Raw genomic sequence first — 25926 nt, 5'->3', positions numbered from 1 at the left:
GTATACACAGAATTCACAAGTTTTAACTTTGTTAATGTACTGAAATACTAAACAACTTTTCATTGGTAACACTGAAGTAATTTTGCTTTACAGTGGTATTTGGATTTATAAAATAAAAGTTTTGACTAACAATACAGTTTTAGGCCCCAATCCTGCCAACTCTTCTGCACGTGCATATTAAGCACATGATTAATCCCACTGAAATCAGTGAGACTATTCACATGAGGGAAATTACTCAATTTCTAAAGTATTTCCAAGATTAGTGCCATAATTTTCCAATTTCTTGTTCTTTGCCTTTCGCAGATTTGTAAAGCTCAGATAAGACACCCTACCAGTAATGCCATTTAAAACAGCATTGTTATGAATTTTAATCTAAAATGATAATCTAAAAAAGTTTTACAAATCTCAGTTTAGTTTTAGATCTCTCCACTCTGGGTTGTTGGATACTCACACCTGGAGGTGAGAAATGAGCTGCCCCACAGTGATCTCCTCCGCTATCTTCTGGTACAGAGTCTGGCTGTTCAGCACCATGCTCTCTAGGATGGCCAGGGATCGCTGAAGAATAGAGACGTCCACCATGGGCTGACTCACATATCCTGCAATCTAAATCCAGAGAAATCAGCACCTCAGCAAGATGCCCACCACAGAGGCTGTGTGACAAACCAAATACCAAAGTGCTTTGACACAGGCAGGCAGAGGAGGCAGGCCTCAGAACACCAAAAGGAAGTGTAGCAACTGCATCATACTCTTAAAATCAGCACCACCTCACCTTGCATCCAGCTGCCTGCAAGAGTCACGCTGTTCCTGGAAGCTGCATCAGAGCAGGAGAAACCCACTCCATGTGGAGCATGTGACATGCACCACAATCCCAGAAGGTCCAGCTTCTGCAACTGTGAGAAGGACACTACCCCAACTCTGAGAGGCTGTGGCCTGGGCATCTCCTGCTTTTATAGAGTAAGATGGTCTGTAACCTTCCTTAGTGTAAGGCTGTCTCACTCATGCCTCATGTTGCACCTGCCACATAGTCATAAGAGATTCTGACATCCCTACAATCCTTATTTGCAGCATGCTGCAGGATTTTGTATCAAGAACCAATAACTACACTGTAGAAGCTGGAGATCTAGGCACCCAGGGAAGCATAGGAGCAGTTTGGGATTGTGGGAGACACATATAAGCTGGTTGTTTCTGCTAGAATAGTGAATAGTGACACAATTAATGTTGACTTTTAAAATGGGCCAGACAACACCTATGGTTCACATTCTGGTAAGTCAAGTGGAAAAGTATAATTAGGCAGCCTTCAGATTCTATTTTGGCCCAACTACCAAACACCCCAAAAACTAACTGCAAATTTTTTTTAAATACCTCAGAAGCAGGAAGCCTGCCAAACAATCAGTGGGGCCACTGGATGATCAAGGTACTAAAGGAGCACTCAAGGAAGACAAGGCCGTTGCGGAGAAGCTAAATGAATTCTTTGAAACAATCTTCACTGCAGAGAATTTGAGGGAGATTCCCACACCTGAGACATTCTTTTTAGGTGACAAATCTGAGGAACTGTCCCAGATTGAGGTGTCAGGGGAGGTTTTGGAACAAATTGATAAATTAAACAATAATAAATCACCAGGATAAGATGGTATTCACCAACCGATCTGAAGGAACTTAAATATGAAATTATTTACTCCTGGAGGAATTCTGCACCACTGCGCAATGCAGAATTTTACAGAAATTGTTTTTTTGTGCATAATTTCCTTTCCCCCACAGACATGGGCTGCAGTGCTGCTGGCCACCACTAGGTGCTGCTGGAGCTGGCAAAGCCCTGCTCAGCTCACACACAGAAGACACTGCGTTGGGTGGGGGGAGAGCTAGAGGGTTCCTGCCTGGCAGCTGCAGTTCTCCGCATGAGGGAAGGAGAGAGCAGGAAACTCCACACAAGCCGGGGACTAAGCAGCAGGCTGTTTCTCCCTCTGGATCCCTGGCTGGTAGGGAGGCTGTGCTGGGGGGTTGGGGAGCATGGCTGGGCTCCTGGAGGGAAGTGGCCATGGCTGGGCTCTCAGGGACTGGGGGGGAGGGGGCATGTATCTAGGCTGGGGGGCCCCCGTGGCCGAGTTCTGGCGGAGTAAGGGGTTCAACTTTATTGGCTGGGGGGGGCCCCCACGGCTGGACTCGGGGGGACGAGTTGTGGGTGTCTGGCCCCTCCAGCTGGTGGGGCAGAGAAATAGGAACTGGGTTGTCATAGGGGTTTCTTTAATTCTTTGCTCCTGGGGGAATTTTTGTGTTTCTCTGTATTGTTACAGACATACTTGCTGACAGGTATTTTGAAATAAATTACCAAAATAATTGAAACTGGAGTGATTATCTAGTGTTATTTTGATAAATAAAATTTGCAGAATTTTAAAATATTGTGTGCAGAATTTTTATTTTTTTGGCACAGAATTTTCCCAGGAGTAGAAACTGCAGAACTACTAACTGTGGTATGTAATCTATCCCTTAAATCAGCTTTTGCACTGACTGGATGGATGACTGGAGGATAGCCAACGTGATCCCAATTTTTTTTAAAAGCTCCATATTCAATTACAGCAATTAGAGGCCGGTAAACCTAACTTCAGTACTAGGCAAACTGGTTGAAACTACAGTAAAGAACAGAATTATCAGACATACAGATTAACATGATTTGTTGGGGAGGAATCAATATGGCTTTTGTAAGGGGAAATCATGGCTCACCAATCTATTAGAATTCTTTGAGGGAGTCAGCAAACATGGACAAGGGTGATCCAGTAGATACAGGCTTTCAGAAGCCTTTGACAAGGTCCCTCACCAAAGGCTCTTAAGCAAAGTAAGCAGCCATGGGATAAGAGGGAAGGTCCTAAATTGTCAGTTTTCAGAATGGACAGAGGTACATAGCAGGGTCCCCCACGAATCTGTACTGGGACCTGTGCTGTTCAACATGTTCCTAAATGAGCTGGAAAAGGGGGTGAAAAGTGAAGTGGCAAACTTTGCAGATGACAAAATTATTTAATACAGTTAAGTCTAAAGAAGACTGTGAAGAGTTACAAAGGGATCTCACAAAACTGGGTGACCAGGCAACAAAATGGAAGATGAAATTCAGTGTTGATAAATGCAAAGTAGTGCACACTGGAAATCCCAACTATACGTACAAAACAATGGGGTCAAATTAGCTGTTACCACTCAAGAATGAGATCTTCAAGGCATTGTGCATAATTCTCTGAAAACATCTTCTCACTGTGCAGAGGCAATCAAAAAAGCTAACAAAATGGAGGACAGATAATAAAACAGAAAAATATAATAATGCCACTATATAAATCCATGGTAGGCCCACACCTTGAATACTGAGTGCCATTCTGGTTGCCCCATCTCAAAAAAGATCTATTAGAATTGGAAAAGGTACCGAGAAGGGCAGCAACAATGACTAGGGGATGGAACAGCTTCAATATGAGCAGAGATTAAAAAGACTGCGACTATTCAGCTTGGAAAAGAGATGACCGAGGGGGGATAGGACAGAGGTCGATAACATCATGGCTGGTGTGAAGAAAGTGATTAGGGAAGTGTTATTTACCTCTTCACATAGAACAAAAACCAGGGGTCAAAGAAATTAATACATAACAGGTTTAAAACCAACAAAAGGAGTATCTCTTCACACAATGCACAGTTAACCTGTGGAACTCATTGTCGGGAAGTTGAGAAGACCAAAATATAACTGGGTTCAAAAAGGAATTAGATACATTCAAGGAGGATAGGTCCACCAATGGCTATTAGCCAAGATTATCAGGGATGCAATCCCATGCTCTGGATGTCCCTAAGCCTCGGACTGCCAGATGCTGGGACTGGACACAGGGGATGGATCACTCGATAAATTGCCCTGGTCTGTTCATTCCTGTTAAAGCACTGGCCACTGTCGGAAGACAGGATACTGGGCTAGATGGACCATTCATCTGACCCACTTTGGTGGTTCCTCTGGTCTTCTGTCTTATGGGAGTTATTGTTTCAGACTGTCCCCAGACTCAGAAAGACAGCATTGCAGTACATACACTAGAGTCATGTTTTCTCTGCAACAACAAGGGCTACAAACTCAGTTTTATTTTTAAATGAAAGCTGAGATTCTGGAGCACAATTCTGTGGATGAGTCCATGGCCATAGAATACACAGGCTATAATCTGATCCCTGGCCCCTGTGCCCGCCCACCACTCTGATCCCAGCCCTGCCTCCAAAAGTGATCTAGTGTAGCAGGGCTTAGAGCTCAGATAGAAGCAGAACCCAGGCATCTATAACAATGGTGGTTGCTGCTGTGTCCTGTCTGCGCAGCTGAGCAGGAGACTGGAGCTGCAATCACCAAACATGCATCTACAGGAACCACCATGAACAGAGACCCATTTCCTGAACAGAGTGGAACCCAACCAGAATTCAGGTCAGCAGAGGGTTTGTGACACTCTCTGCTAGCATCAGTGACGCTGCGGGGGGTGGGCTGTGCTAGAGCTGCAGGTGGGGTGTGAATAGGCAGCAGGAAACCCTTCCACCTCCGCTGCTAACTCCAGACACAAACTGCCACAGAGACAAGCCTCCAGCAGAAAATCCACTGGGGAAATGTTTGGAGTTAAGCTGTTACTTTCCCACTCCTTCCACGCCATACCTGCACCATATGTGTCCAGCACGTGCCCTACTTCACCACTCTATGCCAGGCCTTCCTCCACATCAAGTCCCTTCCCTGCCCCATGCCACACTACACCCACTTCCCCCACCGTATCATGTCCTGTTCTCCCCACAGGCCATGCCACATCTCCGCCCTGCTCATGGCGCACCTGCCCCATTCTCCCCCTCCTCCTATGTCATGTGTGCGCCACACCACATGTTCCCCTTTTCACTCCTCCCACTGCCATATGCAACTCCCCTCCCCTTTATGCCACACCTCTGCTGCTTCACTCAGCACCCCCTCCCCCCTTCTCCTTGAGCCACACCTGTTTGATGAAGGTTATTGAGACCATGTCCCAGGAGACGATGCCATGGTCCATGAGCTCCAGGAAGGCAGTCAGTGTGAACGCCAGCATCTCGCTGTAACTGAGAGGAGGAAGGGGAGTGTGATTGCAGGAGACACAGAAACCAGCCTGGGCAGAAGACACATGTCACTCAGCAAATGCTGTGGCTTCACAGGATTCACCCCGCCCCCAGTCTTCCAGCCAAAGCGTCTGCTCAACACAGCCCCTTAACTGGCCATGGGGTTCATTACTAAGAGGCAAGATATTCCACTGCCCTGCCTCTGCAATGCTCTGAGCCCCAGCTCTCACAGCTAGGTCTCCTGTGTGTCAAGGTACAGAGTTATCCCTAGGACACTGGACTGGTTTCTGCAGTGCTCCCAGACTGGCTCAAGCGATCAGGTCTCTCATGTGAAGTGCTTTGCATGCTAAGCATTATTAGTATTAAGTGACATACACCATCCATGTCCCTGTAAATAGCCCTCTCTGCACTGACTGGGTCCCACATTTCTCCTTAAAGAGGCACCCTGACTAAGCTGCTCCAGCAAGACACAACAGGACAAATACAAGAGTAAGGCTTCTCATCTCTCCAATACAACCTGACAAGCTGTTCTACCTTGGACAGGATCCCTAGACCCCAAGATCAGCTGCGCAGACGTCTGTATCCTAAGTCCTTTATAGCAGGTGGAAGGCAACAAAAGTTTAGCTTGATCTGTTATAAAAACTGTATATAAAAAAGCAGAAGCTGGAAATCAAACACATTCAGTTTGTATCAGTTTAACACAAAGAGCTGGGATTCAGGGTCTCCAAGACTCTTGAGGAGGTCACAGGCTGACACCAAGCTAAGGGTGTCTGGAAATGGTCATATATGGAATCACTGGATGTGTGTTTTAATAACTGTGGATGGGACGGGGTTACTACCCCTCTATGTGCACTGCTTTGCTGGGGGTTACTTGGCAACTTGCTACACTTGAGACCTGGACAGCTGGCAGAAAGAAGAGGGACTGAGTGGCACCATCATGAGTGCTGCTTTTGCCACCACACATCACTCCTCTCCACCTGTTGCGGCCCAGGAATCAACCATCACACCCCTGGGCTTTCATTGTCCTGATGGTAAAAGATATCCTGACAAGATCAGAGGCAGGGGGTGGCAATGGGAACCAAAAAACATCACCCTATTGGGCTGAGCTGAATCCTGATCAACAGCTAGACTTGGACCTGAAGTTCCTGCTATCACCTCCTCCTAGTGCATCATTTTACCTCTCCCACCATATTTCCCCTCTTTCCCATATATCTCTTCCTGCCATCTGCCTAATAAGAGTCTGGCATAGTCAGCCACAACAATTCCACCTTTTGCAATACGGCTGTACCCTGAGAAGCAGTTATAAACTATGCCAATAAACTCTGGAAAAAGTCTGCCAGGCTTTTGAGTGGTTAATGGGGGCATGTGCTCACTGTACCTGAAATTTCTGAGCAGTCAAACTTCAAGACAAAACACTCTGTCTTATTTTTTTTGCTATTCCTGTCTTTTCCATTTTGCGCCAGATTGTCTTGTTTGGTCTTAAAAGGAATGAGATCCAATTTCAACAACTCAAGACCATATACTGCTGACTTTTCCCCAGCAAGAACATTTAACACCATATTTTAAATCCATCTAAAGATGTAGGAGCAAGAGTTCTAAAAGACTCAATAACTAAAGTGGAAGGGAATGACGGTGACTGTTAAAATTAAGTTTCCCCCCTGACATTTTAAGTTTCAACAATTGTAACAGTTTCTCCTCTTTTCTGTGTGTTTAATAAACGTTTTTCATGGTGATTGTTATATTGGTAGTTGCCAGATATACCTGACATAAAACCCTGAGTTTAACATTGTAACAGCCAACAAATGTTTTAGAAAAATCCTAATCCCTGCTGGAACCAAGACAGTTGCTGCTTCACCCCCGGCCTCTTCACCCCCACCAGTCCCTGCTCCAAGAGTCCAGAAATACTTACTGGGACAGAAGTTTGGTGCCACTTTCCACCAGCCGTGTTAGCACTGTGATGCCCTCCATATTGATGAACTCTGTGGCAAAGGTCACATCTGCAGACAGTTTAGCCAGTTCCTTCATGGCATCCAGTCGGGCCTCCATGCTGTGTGACTGGGTCCTCTCCATCAGCTGTCGTGCTGCCCTGGACTGGGAGACAGGCAAGATCTTGCCAGTTACTTATGGGTCTGCTGACACTTCCTGAGCCTCTGCCAGGGATGCAGCAATGGGCAGAAGGAAAACAGCAAGGCCAAAGGGTTACCGGAACTGGCAGAACAGAAAACTAGTTGTCTAGGCAGATTGCGTTGGGATCAGGAATGCTGCTCTCAGCTGTAACTACAGCCAACTGGCAGGTGGGTCAAGTGTTCGTTTCTAATGCTGGATAAATCATCCAATCCCACTCCAGTAGGTACAGTGACTCCTCACTTAACATTGTAGTTATGTTCCTGAAAAATGCAACTTTAAGTGAAACAATGTTAAACAAATCCAATTTTCCCGTAAGATTTAATGTAAATGCAGGGGGTGATGCCAAGGAAATTGTTTTGGGCAGACAAAAGGCACTATATACTGTACAGTACTGTACTGTACTGTGGCGGGGAGGTGCCCCTGGCTTATCCCACACAGGCACAGCCTGCTGCAGACAATGAGGCAGGCAAGGATGCTAGGAAGTACCTTGCACAGCAGTAGCTTCCCCCCAGAAGAACAGGTGCTGACTTTGCTGGGGGATGCTCCAGGCCTGCTTCTTCACGTCCCTGCTCCACTCCAGGCCCACCTTTCCCCACCCCGACTCCACCTCCTCCCTGGAGCACACCGCATCCCCGCTCCTCCCCCTTGCTCCCAGCGCTTCCTTGCCACCAAACAGCTGTTTGGCAGCACTTAGGACTTTCTGGGATGGAGGAGGAGGAGTGGAGACGCGGTGCTTCCTCACTCCTCCCCCTCCCTCCAGTGGCGGATTTAGACTTAGTGGGACCCTGTGCTCAGCTTCATTTTTGCCCGCTCCCCCTCCGCTCCTCCCGTGGGGGAGCATTCTCTTTTATCTTCCCTCCCTCCCCCATTTTTCATTCTTTTTCTCTCCATTCTCCTCCTGGGGCTGGGGGTGCAGGGTCTGGGAGAGAGTTAGGGTGTGGGAGGAGGCTCAGGGCTGGGGCAGGCAGGAGGTGCAGAGCACTTACCTGGGGCAGCTCCTGTTTGGTGCAGGGGGTGTGCAGATGGCTCCACGCAGCGCGGCATCACCCCCATGGCCACGATTCTGGGAGCTGCTCCGCCCCCCCCCCCCCCACACCAGCCAGGCAGGACCACCCGGAACGCAGGGGCTTTAGGGGCTGCGAAACCACCGCTTCTCTTCGGCCAGCTGGCTGCACGGCTGCCCCTGCTCCTCCTGAGTCCTCCAGCCCAGTCTCGCAGTGCCGCATTCCGAAAGGGGCTTTAGAGCTGCAGGCCAGGGCCCCGGGGCCCCCTTAGCCCACGGCCCTGCAGCCCCTAAGTTCCGGGTGGAGGGAGGGCAGCTTCCCCGTTCCCTCCCTCCCAGAAAGTCCTAAGCACTGCCAAACAGCTGTTTGGCAGCGGGGGAAGCGCTGGGAGGGAGGGGGAGGAGGTGGAGAAGAGAAACTTGTGCAATGCTCCCTTGTAAAGTTGCTGCTCTTCCACAGAATCTTATAAGCAGTGGTCAGAACAGGCAGCCAAACAACGTTATAAGGGAGCATTGCACAACTTTAAACGAGCATGTTCCCTAATGGAGTAGCAATGTAACCTGGAAACAATGTTAAGCGGGAGGACGTTAAATGAGGAGTTACTGTACAGACATTGAAAGTGGGAACCATAAGAAATATGAGGCCCCAAAAGACCTTTTAGTTCCAAAGAAAAATCTCTCTAAAGCTTTTTAATGCATCCAACACTTTTTCCTCTTTCCATCTGTCCTCATACTGGAAAGATATAGAACTCTTCTCCACTTCTCACACAAAACTGGTATGCTACTTTGCTGTGTGGTTAAAAAACAGCTGCCATCTCCCATCCCACAGGTGGCTGCATTTCAGAGGTGAACAAGCGATCCCTGTGTAAGCTGCTTTTTAAAATGTATTTATTTTTACTGTTATGATTGTGGTAGTCTCCAGCATCCATTCAGGATTGGGCCCTATTGTGCTGCGTGCTGTGCACTCAGGAAGACGCAGGCCTTGCTCCAAGGAACTTAAACTCTAATTTAAAACAAGATGCAACAAGAGAAGTGTGGAGGCAGGAGGAGCTAATTGGGTGAAATTGTGGGGTTACATCACATCACGAGGGATGCAATGCAATGGGTCAAGTCACTCAAACTATTTATTTTTCTCTTGTAAGTAAATCAGTAAAGCTGGCTCTTCCTGCTTGGAGCTAAACTGCTGTTCATAGGGGGCACCATCTTTCAGTTTAGTCCACCAAGCAGCAGGAGTAGGCTCAGTCCCGGGAGGAGGAGCAGGGTGCTGAGTGGCTGGAATGAGCTTATGGCAGAGAAACAACTGAAGGAAGGCATATACCGGGGAGACAGCCAGCTGCAGGATGGTCCCATTTTTAATGTCACAGCGAGTCTGCAAAGAGAAAAGAGAAACATCTGAGCAGCATGAGGTGGTGATGGCGAAATGCAGTTGGCCATGGACCTGTGCATCTATGCATGTGTGTATGCAGCCACATACACATGGAGGAAAAGGAGTTATGTTGGACCATAAGGTCCCTGTGCTCAAAAGTGAGTTGTGGGGAGGAAGGGGAAGTTGGGGCATGGGACAACTGTGCCCAAGCAGGTGTAGGGGAAAGGGGAAGAAGGGTTGGGACTGCACTGGTTAATGTAAGTTTCCATGTTTAGTGGCCATAGAGGGGAATGGGGCAAAACCTCTCCCAGTAATGGGGACAGCTGCAGCTCATTGCTGGCCAACGTAGAGACTCCTTCAAACCCCTTCCCTGGGGACCATCACACCATCCCCCCATACTGACCTGTTCTGTGATGTACAGCTGGGGCCCATCTGCATATCGCAGGGTATAGTATTCAGGGTTTGGCAGCGACCACCTGGCAGGGGGGAAGATGACACATAAGGCCCTGTCTCTTCCTTCTAACAGGCCACCACCCATGTCCAGGGCTAGGACTTGGACTAGGGGTGGCTTGCTCTAAGTGGAAAAAAATGGAGATTTGGAGAGAAGCCCCAGTGAGAAGATTGTGGTTTCTGAAGAGGAGGGAGAAGGTGGGATCTCAGCCTGAATAAAACCAGGAGCTGAGAGAAACTCTGTGAAGGCCTAGACTGCAGAAACCTTAGAGGAGGCCAGGCCAAGCCTCAGGAGCCCTGAGTATCAGGGTACAAACATACACAGCAGGGGATCCCGTTACCCAGGAGTTCACGCTCCCAGCTAGAGCCCTGGGCCTGCCCCATGTCCAGGTTGGGAAGCCTGGAGGGAGGCAGTCCACACTGTGCCAACAGCACATCTGGTAGGATATGTGAAAGGCCAGGCCCAGCAGGGTGACTGCTCTGCTGCAGCAGGGCCTCCAGAAAGCCAGACTCACCCATCACAGACCTCCTTGATAATGGACGCCAGGGGCCTTTTCTAGAACAGAAAGAGAGAGATAGTGCTCAGCAGTGACCCTTTCTCCCAGCCACAAGGGAAGCTTCCTGATTCTGTTTCCCCATGTTTCAGCACCATGCTCCAAGTTCCTCTCCTGCACCCAGCTCTCACCTGGTCTATTTCAAGCAGCTGGGCATTGGCTCCAGGCCATTCAACAGCCACTTTCACAATGTCCATGGGTGGTGGCATGGCTCCAGACTACTCCAGTTCCTTCTGAGATGGGGGAGACAGCATCCACCCCCAAACCTGTGGAAAGGGGAGATGGTGAGCAGCTCTTTTGGATCCATTTGGGTTCCTATATTGCACCCATCCCCACAGCACCTGAGCACCTGCAGGAGGACCATCTTGTGTGAAGCAGGGTCCGGCCTTTGGATAGGACACATCCAGGCAGTCTCTGGAGCACACCCACCAGTGTTGCCCTACGTGACAATTGTTCTACCCCATCTCCTACGGGACCTCAGACTGCCCCTCTGGCTGACAGTGAGAGTGAAGGGTCCCATATGGTCCATCCTACCAGGGGCTTTCACGAAATGAACACAGAACACTGAATGTCCATGCCCTGCAATAAGTACCATGGCAGAGATCAGAAAGGTGTTGCACATACTCCCCCAAGGAATAAGGGACCCCCAATTCCTGTGCAAATACCATTGCAGTCTTAATGTTTTGGTCACATGGATTCAGAATCATAACAAGCTCAGCATTCATACTTTAAAGGAGGAGGCTGCCTACACTACAAATTACTTAGAATCATAGAATCATAGAATATCAGGGTTGGAAGGGACCCCTGAAGGTCATCTAGTCCAACCCCCTGCTCGAAGCAGGACCAATTCCCAGTTAAATCATCCCAGCCAGGGCTTTGTCAAGCCTGACCTTAAAAACTTCCAAGGAAGGAGTTTCCACCACCTCCCTAGGCAACGCATTCCAGTGTTTCACCACCCTCTTAGTGAAAAAGTTTTTCCTAATATCCAATCTAAACCTCCCCCACTGCAACTTGAGGCCATTACTCCTCGTTCTGTCATCTGCTACCATTGAGAACAGTCTAGAGCCATCCTCTTTGGAACCCCCTTTCAGGTAGTTGAAAGCAGCTATCAAATCCCCCCTCATTCTTCTCTTCTGCAGGCTAAACAATCCCAGCTCCCTCAGCCTCAACTTCAGTATAATTTATGTCACTCAGGGGTGTGTGCGACATAAATTATACTCCTGAGCAACATAAATTACACCAACCTAAGTGCCAGTGTAGACAGCGCTATGCCAACGGGAGAGCTTCTCCCACTGACATAGCTACTCTCTCTCGTGGAGGCAGGAATTATTAAGCCAACAGGGGAGCTCTCTCCAGTCAACTTAGAGCGTCTTCACCAGAAGCTCTAGAGTGGCGCAGCTGTAAATGATGTAGTGTAGACATAGCCTGAGTCTGTAAATGCGTTGAGCTAGGACAAGACTCCTCAAGTGTTCCCCCAGCTAGAAGTCAGGGGTACCATTTTACAGAGTATGGTATTGTACATTATGAGATTTTATGCCTTAGCAACAGGCATTGGCCCCTGGTGCACAAAGGCCTGCTGCACCAATTTTATCTCCTTTTCAATGACTCTCAAGATGCTCATATAGGATTGTCAAGATTTCTCTCTTGTACATTTCCAAGTATATTTAATTCAGCTGAAGGAGCCAGAAGAACAGCCCCAGAGAGTGAGAGGGCAGATATAACACAGGTCACAGCAGGGCAAGATTCCACACCCACACGTACATCTCAGTTTTGACTGGAATGGCCCCAGAGGCAAGTTGAGTCTCTGTGACCCATTAAGTCCTTGGCTGTTGAAGAGGCCGAGCACTGCTAATTGTGGTGGTGGTTGTGTACTGGACACATAGTCCACTAAGAGCTGGATGGAGACAAACCACTCAGTATAGCAAAGAAAATGACAGCTGGATATGACTCAGACACTTGCCCTGGGCCCTCCTGCAAAGATGAATAGCTATGTCAACCCAATCCTGTCTGCGCAGCGCTGGAGGTTCCCTAGCCCACTCCCTGCTTGCCCCCGTGGCTAGGTAGTTCAACACAAACAGACCAGTCACAACTGTGCAGCCAGGGCTGGTGCCCAGGAGAGAAATGATTTTCAGAAACCAGGTGAGAAAATAACTTGTTACCAGGCTACAGCTTCATGCCGAGAAAAGAGCAGGGTTGGGGAGTTGCAGGTCTCAGCAGTGAGCCCCCTGGCCTTGCTCTGCCCAAGAAGCCTGGGTAACAGAGGTTAGGGACTTGCTGTCACTATTTCTGCAGAGCTATGACACTTAGGTCAGGATAATCAGCACAACAAAACCCTCTGCTAACTCCTACCACAGGCTCCCAGTCTGTATTTGGGTCATGGTGCAAGAGAAATAAGGAGCTTACAGAGCCTAATTGTCATCAGTGTGCAGCGAAAGAGCGGGTGAAGGGGGGAAAGTGCAGACTGAGCATTAGGCCCTTTCCCACTCCGAGCAGCTGCAAGCTGCACCCACTGCTCTGGGGACATGGGAACTTTGAAAAAGATTAAATGCTTCAGCAACATTAATAACCACCAGCCTGTCAGGGAAAGAGACTAATGGTCAACTTCTTGACCCACACCAGGCACATAAGCAGGTTCCTAGACAGAGCCACAGCAACATCTCCACCCCACACCCTTAGTGTGGCTGTGCTTCATCACCATGCCAGGCACAGATACAGCTGAACTGTGAGCTTCCGCCAGAGCTACGGTTACACCCAGCAGCTGCCAGGGTGTCAGGCTCTGACCCAGGACAGCCCAGGACCTGCCCAGGTCTGAATGTCGCATGGTGTCTAGGGTTCAATCCCCTGTGGCATGCAAGTCTGGCATGCAAGTCTGTGCTCTATCAGTGGCAGGCTGCAATTCTGTGAGATGCTATTGCTTGGTTCCTCTCTTTTCAGTTTGTAATACAGTTGCTTTTGCAGGCTGGAGGCTGCCTGTCTCCCTCCCACAGGGCTGTGGTCACTAACCACATGTAATGTGGGCCCCAGCACCACCATTCGCTCTCAGGCTGGGAGATTTCAAACAGCCTATGTGAGATCTGAACTGTCATAGAAAAAACAGCCTCTCCCCAAAGGGAAAGACAAGGTGCTGCCTGCAAAATCAGTCCCCAGCACAGAGGTCTCTCCCCCTCAGGCAAGACCTAGCAGGAGATGGGTAAAAAGCATCTGGAGTACAAAGTGATTTCTCCATGGAGCCAGAACCTGGGGGCAGCCCACTGCCACTCTTAGACTGAGAGGCAATGTCACAGCCACCTGCAGAACTGGAACACAGCCTTACGATGAATGCATGAGGATGATTTCCTTGATCTCTTAGAGAAGTGGAGGCCAGGACATGTAGACTGGGAGTGTTGAAGAGATGCTGGCAGCCTTTGCAGCAGAGGTTTGCCTGCTCTGCTGCATTTCCTTGTAGCAATGAATGACCAGCCCTGCACCTCCGGGCCTCTCCCTCTATTTCCAGTGTCCGCTCCCAAAAGCCTAGGAGTCAGTGGGATTCTGTGAGTGAATGACTAGTGACACAGAGAGGAAGAAAACAACTGATGCAGAAAAGTGCCTATTATGATGACGCACTTGTGACCTGGTCATGCCATTTTCTGGTTACATCAGCTCCTTGCAAAACCCAACTCTACCAGTCTTCAAGCCTTCAACCCTCTGCAATAAGAGATGTACAATCTCAGATCCTATAGCAACACTAGTGGAACAGAAAAGGCAACATCTGCTCTGCTAGCCGGAACTGGGGCTAGGCAGGAAAAGGCCCAGCTATAGGTATTCCAACAATTAATGCTGATTGGCATTTGCTTTCCCAGTTAGTGTCTCCAATGGAAGGGGAACAAGTGCTCATGGAAACAGGATATTCTGGGTGCAGAGTGCATTGCTAAACCCTGCCATTCACAAGTACAACCCACACATAACAGCTGCTCTGATGGGAGTGGAGCATGGACTGAATCAGTGAGATCTCCACAAACGGAGGAACCTCGCATGATTGCCATGCAAATTGAACAGCATAATCTGGAAAACACCTTCAGAAGCAGAGGGCTCTGCCAATACATCAAGACAAAAACATCATGAGGGCTCAGTGGAAAGTTGCAAGGGAACTAAGAGGTCTTCAAAGGGCAGGTGCAGCACGAACGCCAGCACGGCTTTCAGAGACGCTGGTACACCCGTCACATACCCAGGAAGGATTTCTCAGGCTCCTGGAGTGTAATCCTCTCCGCAAAGGAGAGATCTGATATTAAACAGGCACAGCACTTGATTTAATCTCAAAGATACACACAGAACATCTTCCACTTTCCACAGGAATGCCGGCCTGAGCATCTATCCTTTGAGAAGGAACTGATCATAAGTGCAGAGATAGCACAGCACCGCAGTGAATGGGAAACAAAACCTCAACAGGAGTCACATGCCCAGCTAGATGGAACCAGGCCATTCAGACAACATGACAAGAAAGTAGCTGGAATGCCTATCCCAATTCCATGCACTGTAGATAAAAGTTGCCAGGTCCATTCTCTCCAGCACAAGAACAATGTCTGCTATTTCATCCCCTAATGCTGGAGGCAACACAGCTGGGGCCACTGGAGGGAGCCACATCCTTTTCCAAGACTCCCTTTGGATCAGGACTCGACCTCCCTCATTGGGATAACAAACAGAACTGGATGTCCCTGCAGGACAGGACAGGACACCAAGCAAGATATCCTCACCTCGCCACAGTCCCCTCTTTTAGACCTTCCTGTGGAATCACAGGAAGGAATTAAAACTCACCTGAGAATTCAATTAGAGAAGCATTTAGAAAAGCCCAGTGCAGACCACAGCCATGGACCAGTTCAGAGAGAGAGAGAATGCTGGATAAAAGCACCCCCCTCTCACTCTCTGCTTAAGATGCCGCCTCAGCACACCACTGTCCTGTTGCCATGGGCTGCCGCTGCCACTGCCTGTGTGTTAATGTTCTCCCATTTTATGGTAGGGTTTTGTCTTAACCCTTCCCTGTCTCTCACTGGAGAAGGCAAACACCCGGCTCCTTCCTACCCCTTCAGCTTGGGTCTCTGCTGTTCACAACATCATTTTAACATTGTGAAAATATGTCCCAGAGGGAGCTCTGACATGCTTCTGGTGTCACAAGCTCAGAGCAGTCTGTAGGCTGAGCCCTGCTCCGTCAGCAGGATCCTTTTATCTGAGCTGGGTAGGTCAGAGAATTTAGGGACCATGAACCTTGCCAGAAGCAGGGATGCACATTGTTCCATGGCTGGGACATACCAGGGCATGCAGGAAATACCGACATATCACTTGCCTTTTGGGAGCAACAGAATAATGATGCTTCAGGCCCAGGCATATCTGAGAGAAGACAGCCCAGGCTGGCTGGGAAGGAAGCTACATAACCAGTTCTGAGGCTGTTGAGGGTAGTATCCATAACAACTCTGCCTAGCCAAATGGTCTCCAGCCTTTCTCCTGAGTAATTAGGCTGCTACTGGCACCTTTATGGTCCCATCTGTCCTGCTCCTCTCAATGCAAAAGCCTCTCCTGAAGCAGAGGCTCAGAAAGAAACACTGTTATTGTTAGCCAGAGAACCCAGCACAGATCCAGGCATTTCCATGTGGGCACCCTGAACAAGGGATGACCAGACAGCTAATAGCACACAGAAGAATGAAGGTGCACACCCTTAAGATCCCTGGGACAGTGGGACTGCCCCTTCTTCCCTAACAAAGCATGAAGTTTCAGTCCCTTGCATAAGCTGATTTCTTGTGACCAATAGAGAGGGCTGGGAATACTGAAAATTAACTGGTGCAAACTCTGTGCATAGTTTACAGTGTGTTAATCACAATTACCGGTGTTTTGGCAATACAGACACACTGAGAAAAGTGCTCTGCTCACAAGTCTCATTTCCTGACAGTGAAACAGATTCCAGAACTCAGGACCAAATTCCTAATGGCAGGAGGATGCTAAAGTGCCCAGTGCCCAACTCAAAACTACCAAAAATGAGCGTCTCTCTGAAGTGTGACAGCTGAATGTCCAGATCCACACTGCATTCAGCCTTAAGCCCTCTGTCAGACATTTTAATCTTGGTTATTTCAGAGGAAGAAGGAAATCTACCCCATGAGCAAGTGCTACACATAACGGGAGTGCCCTTCCTGACCACTGTAACAAGGGGCTGATGCCTTGAAGCCTGGATTCCCTTAAAGTCCAGTAAACTGCAATGATAGTAAGGGTGAGGACTGAAATATAGACCCAAGAAAACCTGCTGAGGCGGGGGAACTCTGCACCTCCAACCAGAGAAATCCATTACAGAGCTCTCCTCATCCTGCTTAGAACCCATCAAGACAGAGTCTCAGCCTCACTTCTTGTGTCTCCGAACAGCTTCAAGAAGCGTCATCTGTCAGAGAGTCACAATGCAGCAGCAGCCAGAGTCAGACACAAGAGCAAATTATCAACTAAGCCTTTATCTACATTTACTGTGATTAGGGTACAAGGAGCAGCACCACCCCACAGGTCCCCAGAGACAATACATGGTTTCCAGAACAACTCCAAGCCTGTGGGACCTAACATGCAGGTTCTCATCCACAAAGGTCAGTGATAGGCAGGGATGAAAACTTCCCACAACTGACATGGGATCCTTATTTCCTGCTCTCCAATCAATACCTAACTAGGCCCCAGAAGTCTGGGAAATCCTAGTCATAGGAAGCGAGTGCTAAAAAACACCTGAGGCCCATTGGGTTCCCCCAGTCTAGTGTTAGGGTTACTGAGGGTAGGACTCTCCTGGCTAGAGTCAGGGTTACTAAGGGCAGGGATTCCTGGGCTAGGGTTAGGCCTGGGGCCTGTTGCAGACCTCAGCCTGGGCTCCCTGAACAAATAACTACTGCTCCCATAAACAAACAACCAGACCAACCCCACTTTGACCAACTTGGGCCAGTATTAAATGCACAGCAAGAGAGGTAGAGCAGGTTCAAGGAAGGTTTCCTCAACTGTCTAAATCTGTAGCATGCAAGTCCTATAACTATTATATCTGCAATTAATTTAACTGGAATGTATCCTGACCATGAAACATGCTTATATGAATACAAGAGAGAAGGACAAACAGAAGACAAGCTGAAAAGAGCTGGAATTTGTAGGGAACTGACTTTCCTAATATTTCTAGCCACCTCCCCGCATCTCCTGGTTTCACTATAGCTGGAAAAGAGATTTGCGTTTGAATAATATTCCTCCTTCCTCTTCTGCCATTCCTTGCAGGGAAATCACAATCCTGTGTTTGGGACCTCGTTACCAGTTGCCACGGAAAGATGGCATCTCCAGGATTCACAGGCTGTGAGGGAAGAAACTCATACTGGGATGTAGAGAGAAACAGAATTTATTATGTGCAAGAGCTGTGGAGCAAAATTCTGGGTAAGACTGTGAGGTGCCCAGGTGGGGGTCTCCTATAAGTCTCTGGCTCCTTTTCTCGTCCTGTGAGGAATGTGGGTCATTCTGGAAGTGGAAGTGCAGATTAAGATGAAACAATTCAACAGGAAGGGGAAATTCTCAGGGTTATAAATAGATCATGCTCTACAATTAGGCAGCACTACAGAGGTCACTGCAGAGCTCCCAGAGACAGCTGAGCCATATCTGCATTTTGGGCTAAGGATGCTTTCAGTAAATCCGCACTTTAAAAATACGTCAGCAGAAATTATATTAAACTATTTCCCCTTTTATAAGAGACACATGTACAAAACTAAAACAAAGCTCAGGAACACGACTCCTTATGTACAGTTGTGTATATAGTGGACTCAACTTATTCAAAGCCTTTAAACAGTCCCGCTGCAGACTGTACAGGGACACCCAAGGAAGACAGACAAGCATCAAAGGTGAAATGACCAGACATGGAGCATGAGAAGAATCCCAGCAGTTTATGAAATAGTCAGTGGAAGGTTTGTACAGGTATAACAATGTGCTATACAGACATATCACTCAAGAGACCCACAAAAACCAACGATGCAGCAGAAGAAGCTTTCTAACGCAGGAGAAACAAAGCTCAATATACTGGCAATACTTTGGATCAACACCTAAATACAGGGGATTGCTTAATGCAGGTGGTCTTCCAAACAGGCTTCACTGTATGGCTTAACAAAAACCAACCCCACAGGTGAGAGATGGTGTATTTTAAATTGGAATGAAGTTTTGCAGAGTTAGGGGAAGTTCAGCTATACCTAGTAAGATCTCAGTTTTGAAACTCTTGGAAAGCAGCATGTGTGATTATTACTATCAGACAGTTAGCAGTCTCTTACAACGCACTCCGCGACTGCACGATGATTTACAAATTTCTTGTGGGGAGATAAGAGCCTCGTCAAAACTAATTAAAGATTCATTTACTATGTGCAGGTACCTCACTGGAGAAATGTCTTCAAATAAAGCAGTGAGGGAAGGGGAGGCTAAAGTGGAGAGGCAATCAGCAGAGAAGCTCACAATACTCTGTTCAAAAAGCTTCTGCTCTGGGAAGCAGCAAATCTAGAAGACTGCTACACTCCAAATAGAATTAATTCTCCTATTCAAAAGCTCCATTTCCTTTGCTTTATGAAGAGAGAGCTGAATGTGTTGCACACAGAATAAAAATGAAGAGGAAGAAAAGAGCAACAAAAGAAAATAAACTGCATGGCTGAAACCCCTAAACAATGAATAGCTCCAGCTTCTGAAAATCCTTGGATGCGGTATAACTTACTAGGAGATTCTCAGAAAGTCCCCAGTTGGCACTACCAACAGACAACAAGCTCCCCACAACAAAGGGGTGAGGACATGTCTAGTAGGGAAACTCACGGCAGATTGTTCTCTTGTCCAGAGTAGGGGCAGGGAAAAACAAAGTAGCTGAAGAAAGCCTATGCTGCACTACAGTCCCACCTTAGGGCTTTTTTCCAGTATCCCATATCTTCTCCCTCACCTCAATCCAGAAAGAAACAAAGAGAAACTTACCTCTTCTCTAGAGAACTCATCTCATACATGTCCTAGACTTAGCTTCCTCTGCGTCCCTCTACCTCCTAGCACCCTTATAACTTTCTCAGAGAGGCTGCGTATTATAACTGCCAGAAGTTTGCACTGGACATCTTTCTCAAATGACACTTGACTATAATAAGTCTATACTCGGATGTATTTGTTTTAACCTGCCTCTTGCAAGATGATTGGATAGAAAATACTTCATACGAAAGATGTAGATACCTAGTCACAGATAAAAAGGGAGGAGAGTTAGAAAAAGAAGGAGAACAATACAAACCAGACAGATGGGCAAGGAGAGAAATGCTGTAGGATGCGTCAGCAGAACCTGGAGTTTGGTACAAAATTCATCTTAAAAAGCTGCCTCCCAAAAACTTCTCTGAGCAAGTGTTGTGCATAGTACAGCTTCAGGGATGCACAATAATGATGTACGGTACCAAATCTACTTAATCAATTGCCATATTTAAAAGAACTGTGGATTTTTAGCCGGAAGCATATTCCACAGGCAAGGGATATAGCTATCATCCACCTCAAAAGCAATCTAAATACTCTGCTGATTGAGAAGGCAGGTTAATGCTCAGAACAAATTAATACTGACCAACTAGACTGAAGCTGCTTCTCCAGGGAGCTGAACTGTCAAAAGAAGAATTTTAAATGTATTTGCAAATTAACAAGAAGTCAGACTCAAGACTGTACAGTTGGGATAATGTGTGTGACCTGTGCCATGTGTATGCTGAGGTGACAGGGGATAGGCTGCAGTCCCAGAAAACAAAAATATCAAATCTAATCAAGATAGTCAAAGAGCGTTTAACAACAGTAGTTCATTTGCCCTGAGCAGCAGTCACAGCCTGCAAGTATTCCCCAAATGGTAAAACGCGATATTTAGGCCCATGGATAAATCTGGTGCTCCAGACTTTTAAAACTTTAAAATGGAGTCATAATGGCATTATCAAATGAGATTACCAAAGTGACTCCCTGCAAAGACTTGGACACTATCAGCAAAACATTGGGTTTACTCTGGATGGCTTTAATAAAATTATGCACCAACAATTGCTTAATGCTACACAAACTACAAGACAAAGACAGATGTGTACCTTGATAATCTGACTGTGAGGTGATGTATAACTGAATATTGTCTGCATATTTATAGAAAGGTAGCTTGCATATTTCCATATAATGGGGACTAAGCAGGAACATGTCAACACAACCCCAAGTGAGGATCTGAAACAGGTGCCTGAGAGACACCACCACAGAATAAAGCAGATTCTGAGCTCCAATGACTTTGTGAAAGAACAGGAAACATTTAGACAACAAAGATTCAGATCAAGCCAGGGACAGCCTGAAGGACCAAGAATTGACTTCTGTCTAAAGAAGAGAATGTCATGGGTCACTGTGTCCAATGCTGCTGAGAGATCTTACTAACAGCAATTGTTATCAATGGTGCATGATAAACTTCTAGCAGTGCAGGTTCTGTATTATGTGGTTTTCAATAGCTCTGTTGGAGCTTTCCACATAAATCAAGCAGGCCCAGGCTGGCATGCAGGAGCTCTGAACTCTCTCAAGCACTTTCTCAATAGGATACACAGCTTAGAATTGACAAAGAATTGACAGAATGGCTGTTCTAAAGCCAAAGGAAGAAACAATACCAAATAACTGAACCACACAATGAGGCAATTTGCAAAAGAAACTAAGGATGGTGCAGAGTGTGTGCGCACACGTGCAAGAAAACCTGGAAAAGCATATGTCAGGTAGGACAAACTCAGGCTCATTGTGAGATAAGAATTCCAGCCACACCACTGCAGGCTGTGATCACATTGGATCTTACAAGATAAATAGGATTCGGCTTGTTTGGTATTTTGATGAGAGATCTCCAAGAAACATCTAGACGTGGCAGGAAGTGGTGGTGGTGGTGGGGGCTATCTTCCCTCTGGTCCACTCAAGAGGTGCCGTGAGTGCATTCTTAGAGAGAAAAGACCAAAGCTCTGGTGTCCTGTCCCAATCCTAACTTCAGTAACTACTTTCTAGCTACACACACACACACATCAACCCAATTCCTTGTAAAGTTTTGATGAGTGGTGCTGTGAAACTGGTACCATGCCCTCCCCCACATGTGGATCAATTTCTGGTTTGTGATCCATGGGGTTGGACAGTGCTACACTTAAGGTTACTAACACCAAGGAAAGCACAGACCCAGCACAGGGCAAGGTGGGGCCCAAAGGGTTATTCTCTGGCACTGCATAGAGGCAAGTTCAGCCAGCAAGGTCCAGGCAGCACTGAGTGAACACTGCCACAAACAATGCCCACACCGATGCTGGGGCTCCCTCAACCCACCTGGCACCCAGCCCTCTGCAAGGCCCCCAGGCCCCAGCTTCCGTCTTGCAGCTGCCTTGAAGTACCCAGCTCCCCTCATGGTAGCTGGTTAAACCCAGCAGGCTCCCTGTGCTGAGGCACTTTGCTATAAACAAAATTGACACCCCCTCCCCCTATCCCGGGCACTGCCTCCCGCCCCCAGCCACCCTGTCCCACAACCCCCAGCTGGCCCAGACACCAGCCCCCCACCAGCCCCCAACCCCGGCACCACCCCAGGCACCGGCCCCCAACCGCAGCACCAGCCCCCCAACATCCCCCATCCCGGGCAGTGCCTCCCGCTCCCAGCCACCTTGTCCCACGGCCCCCAGCTGGCCCAGGCACCAGCTCCCAACCCCCCACCCATAGCCCCCCAACATCCCCCATCCCGGGCAGTGCCTCCGGCCCCCAGCCACCCTGTCCCACAACCCCCAGCTGGCCCAGGCACCAGCCCCCCACCCCGGCACCAGCCCAGGCACCGGCCCCCAACCGCAGCACCAGCCCCCCAACATCCCCCATCCCGGGCAGTGCCTCCGGCCCCCAGCCACCCTGTCCCACGGCCCCAGGCTGGCCCAGGCACCAGCCCCTCACCGGCCCCCAACCCCGGCACCAGCCCAGGCACCGGCCCCCAACCGCAGCACCAGCCTCCCAACATCCCCCATCCCGGGCAGTGCCTCCCGCTCCCAGCCACCTTGTCCCACGGCCCCCAGCTGGCCCAGGCACCAGCTCCCAACCCCCCACCCATAGCCCCCCAGCATCCCCCATCCCGGGCAGTGCCTCCGGCCCCCAGCCACCCTGTCCCACAACCCCCAGCTGGCCCAGGCACCAGCCCCCCACCGGCCCCCACCCCGGCACCAGCCCAGGCACCGGCCCCCAACCGCAGCACCAGCCCCCCAACATCCCCCATCCCGGGCAGTGCCTCCGGCCCCCAGCCACTCTGTCCCACGGCCCCCAGCTGGCCCAGGCACCAGCTCCCAACCCCCCACCCATAGCCCCCCAACATCCCCCATCCCGGGCAGTGCCTCCGGCCCCCAGCCACCCTGTCCCACAACCCCCAGCTGGCCCAGGCACCAGCCCCCCACCCCGGCACCAGCCCAGGCACCGGCCCCCAACCGCAGCACCAGCCCCCCAACATCCCCCATCCCGGGCAGTGCCTCCGGCCCCCAGCCACCCTGTCCCACGGCCCCAGGCTGGCCCAGGCACCAGCCCCTCACCGGCCCCCAACCCCGGCACCAGCCCAGGCACCGGCCCCCAACCGCAGCACCAGCCTCCCAACATCCCCCATCCCGGGCAGTGCCTCCCGCTCCCAGCCACCTTGTCCCACGGCCCCCAGCTGGCCCAGGCACCAGCTCCCAACCCCCCACCCATAGCCCCCCAGCATCCCCCATCCCGGGCAGTGCCTCCGGCCCCCAGCCACCCTGTCCCACAACCCCCAGCTGGCCCAGGCACCAGCCCCCCACCGGCCCCCACCCCGGCACCAGCCCAGGCACCGGCCCCCAACCGCAGCACCAGCCCCCCAACATCCCCCATCCCGGGCAGTGCCTCCGGCCCCCAGCCACTCTGTCCCACGGCCCCCAGCTGGCCCAGGCACCAGCCCCCCATCCCGGCCACCACCCCCCGCTCCCAACGGCCCTCCCGCCCCAGTGTCCCCGCTCCCCACCTCTCACCCGAGCCGGCGGCTCCCAGTCCCCGTCGCGACCCGCCTCCAGGCGCGCAGACCCGCCCCCAGGGCCGCGACCAGCCCCATTGCAGCCTCTGCTTGTCACGCAGCCCCCTGTGCCTCCCATTGGACAGGAGGCCTGTCTGTCACTCAGACGAACGGGGAGGCTCGTAACCCAGCCGTTCATCGCTCTGCGGACAAGCGGGTCCCGCCCGCCGCCGTTGCCCGCCGCGGGCTAAGGCCCGGCCTGTGGCTGACCCCCCGGGGATGGGGCCGGTGGCGGGCTGGGGGCATGGGGCATGCTGAGCGGGCAAGGTGGGGAGGGGGCGCCGCTGAGCGGGGGTGCGTAGGCCGGGGCGGGGAATAAGTGAGCCGGCTGGATGGCAGCGGGGGGCAGAGGAATGCGAGGCCGGAGCGAAGGAGGGGGGAGGCTGGATGAGAAAGAGAAGCAGGGTGGTGCATTGCAGTCATTAAGGCGAAAGCATGGATGACGATTTGGCATCTGACGGGAGGGACAGAGACTCCTGCAGCAGTTGGTGGTACTGGGTGATTTTTGTCTCTGTAGCTTGTGGGGTAGTCAGAAACAGCCAGGAGTCCAGATACCCTCTGAGGTTGTGATCTAACATAGTGATCTGGGGCTGGTACCTTCAGTGAGGTGTGATGTTACGTGCCTCCCTTTAGCCACCAGTATCATAAGAACATCAGAACGGTCATACTGGGTCAGACCAAAGGTCCATCTAGCCCAGTATCCTGTCTGATGACAGGGGCCAATGCCAGGACAGGTGCCCAGAGGGAATGACCAGGTGATCCATCAAGTGATCCATCTCCTGTTGCCCATTCCTGGCTTCTGGCAAACAGAGGCTACGGACACTGTTCCTGCCCATCCTGGCTAATAGCCATTGATGGATCTATCCTCCATGAATTTATCTAGTTCTTTTTTGAACCCTGGTATAGTCTTGGCCTTCACAACATCCCCTGGCCAAGAGTTCCACAGGTTGACTGTGCACTGTGTGAAGAAATACTTCCTTTTGTTTGTTTTAAACCTGCTGACTATTAATTTAATTTGGTGACCCCTAAGTTTTTGTGTTTGAGGAGTAAATAACACTTCCTTGTTTACTTTCTCCACAACAGTCATGATTTTATAGACCTCCATCATATCCCCCCCAGCCATCTCTTTTCCAAGCTGAAATGTCCCAGTCTTATTAATCTCTCCTCGTATGGAAGCTGTTCCATGTCCCTAATAATTTTTGTTGCCCATCTCTGTACCTTTTCCAATTCTAATATCTCTTTTGAGATGAGGCATCCAGAACTGCACACGGTATTCAAGATGTGAGTGTACCATGGATTTATATAGAAGCAATACATTTTCTGTCTTATTATCTATCCCTTTCTTAAAGATTCCCAACATTCTGTTTGCTTTTTTGACTGCTGCTGCACATTGTGTGGATGTTTTCAGACAACTATCCACAATGGCACCAAGATCTCTTTCTTGAGTGGTAACAGCTAATTTCGACCCCATCATTTTATATGTATAGTTGGGATTATGTTTTCCAATGTGCACTACTTCGCATTTATCAACATTTAATTTTATTCGCCATTTTGTTGGTCAGGTCACCCAGTTTTGTGAGATCTCTTTGTAACTCTTCACAGTCTGCTTTGAACGTTTCACCAGTCTCCTACATCGTCTCTTAGTTTGGCTTCAGCCAGCTATTCTACACTGAGACTGAGCTTCTCCAAGCACCAGGATAGTTGGGAAACGATAATGTTTGTATTAAACATAAAGGAGCTCTAAAGCTGGGTGTTATCTTCATATTGCTGTCATTGGAGCGTCTCTTGTCTCCTAGACTCAATTTACTGTTCCTGGGATTCAGAGGAGTGGGTGATCTCTATGAACCACTGTAGACTGGCTAGTCCTAGCAGCAAGAAGTGCTGCTTTGTACAGTTCGGTGCAGGCATTCAGATTGGAAAACCAATTAATATTCCAGAATAATTCAGGAGGGAGTGATTTAACAGCTCCTAAAACAGGGACGTTGCATCTCTTGACCACTTCCACAATGTAGACATGTCAAAAATTCTGTCTGATTTATTTACTACAAATATCATGCACATTTTAAATATATTTAAAAATGGAAGAGGAACTTTTCTTTCAGAAAGGCCAGTGCCAACTTCCTTCAAACAACCGTTTGTTAAGTTAAGCTCTTGCTCAAGAAATTGTTTCTTAGCTCTGGCTTTCTTGATGGTTATTACATTGTCTTAAACGTTTTCTTTAGTAAGGGTTCAGAGGTTTGTGGCACAGCACCTTTGGTGTCAATAGGTATCTCTGGTTTCATAGTAGCAGCCGTGTTAGTCTGTATTTGCAAAAAGAAAAGGAGTACTA

At 49.2% G+C, this 25926-nt stretch overlaps 1 protein-coding gene across 2 annotated transcripts in view; it reads right to left on the bottom strand.

The window, feature by feature from the left end:
• Window positions 1-23618, bottom strand: part of ELMO2 (engulfment and cell motility 2) — a 49380-nt gene extending 25762 nt beyond the window's left edge. Inside the window, exons 1-8 of one of the 2 annotated variants that reach the window (XM_077831698.1) lie at window positions 23557-23618; window positions 10696-10830; window positions 10526-10566; window positions 9964-10036; window positions 9513-9563; window positions 6974-7155; window positions 4968-5067; window positions 452-603 (exon numbers count right to left, since the gene is read on the bottom strand). In XM_077831698.1, the coding sequence (XP_077687824.1) occupies window positions 452-603; window positions 4968-5067; window positions 6974-7155; window positions 9513-9563; window positions 9964-10036; window positions 10526-10566; window positions 10696-10773 (677 nt within the window). In that variant the 5' untranslated portion in view covers window positions 10774-10830; window positions 23557-23618. Of the gene's footprint in view, window positions 1-451; window positions 604-4967; window positions 5068-6973; window positions 7156-9512; window positions 9564-9963; window positions 10037-10525; window positions 10567-10695; window positions 10831-23556 lie in introns of those variants that run through there. The other variant, XM_077831699.1, reaches the window with a different exon arrangement.
• Window positions 23619-25926: the final 2308 nt, after the last annotated feature.

Source organism: Eretmochelys imbricata, chromosome 13 (assembly GCF_965152235.1).
Source record: "Eretmochelys imbricata isolate rEreImb1 chromosome 13, rEreImb1.hap1, whole genome shotgun sequence".
NCBI lineage: Eukaryota > Metazoa > Chordata > Testudines > Cheloniidae > Eretmochelys > Eretmochelys imbricata.
Note: the sequence above shows the minus strand (reverse complement) of the source record. Positions and strands in the feature narration are given on the sequence as shown.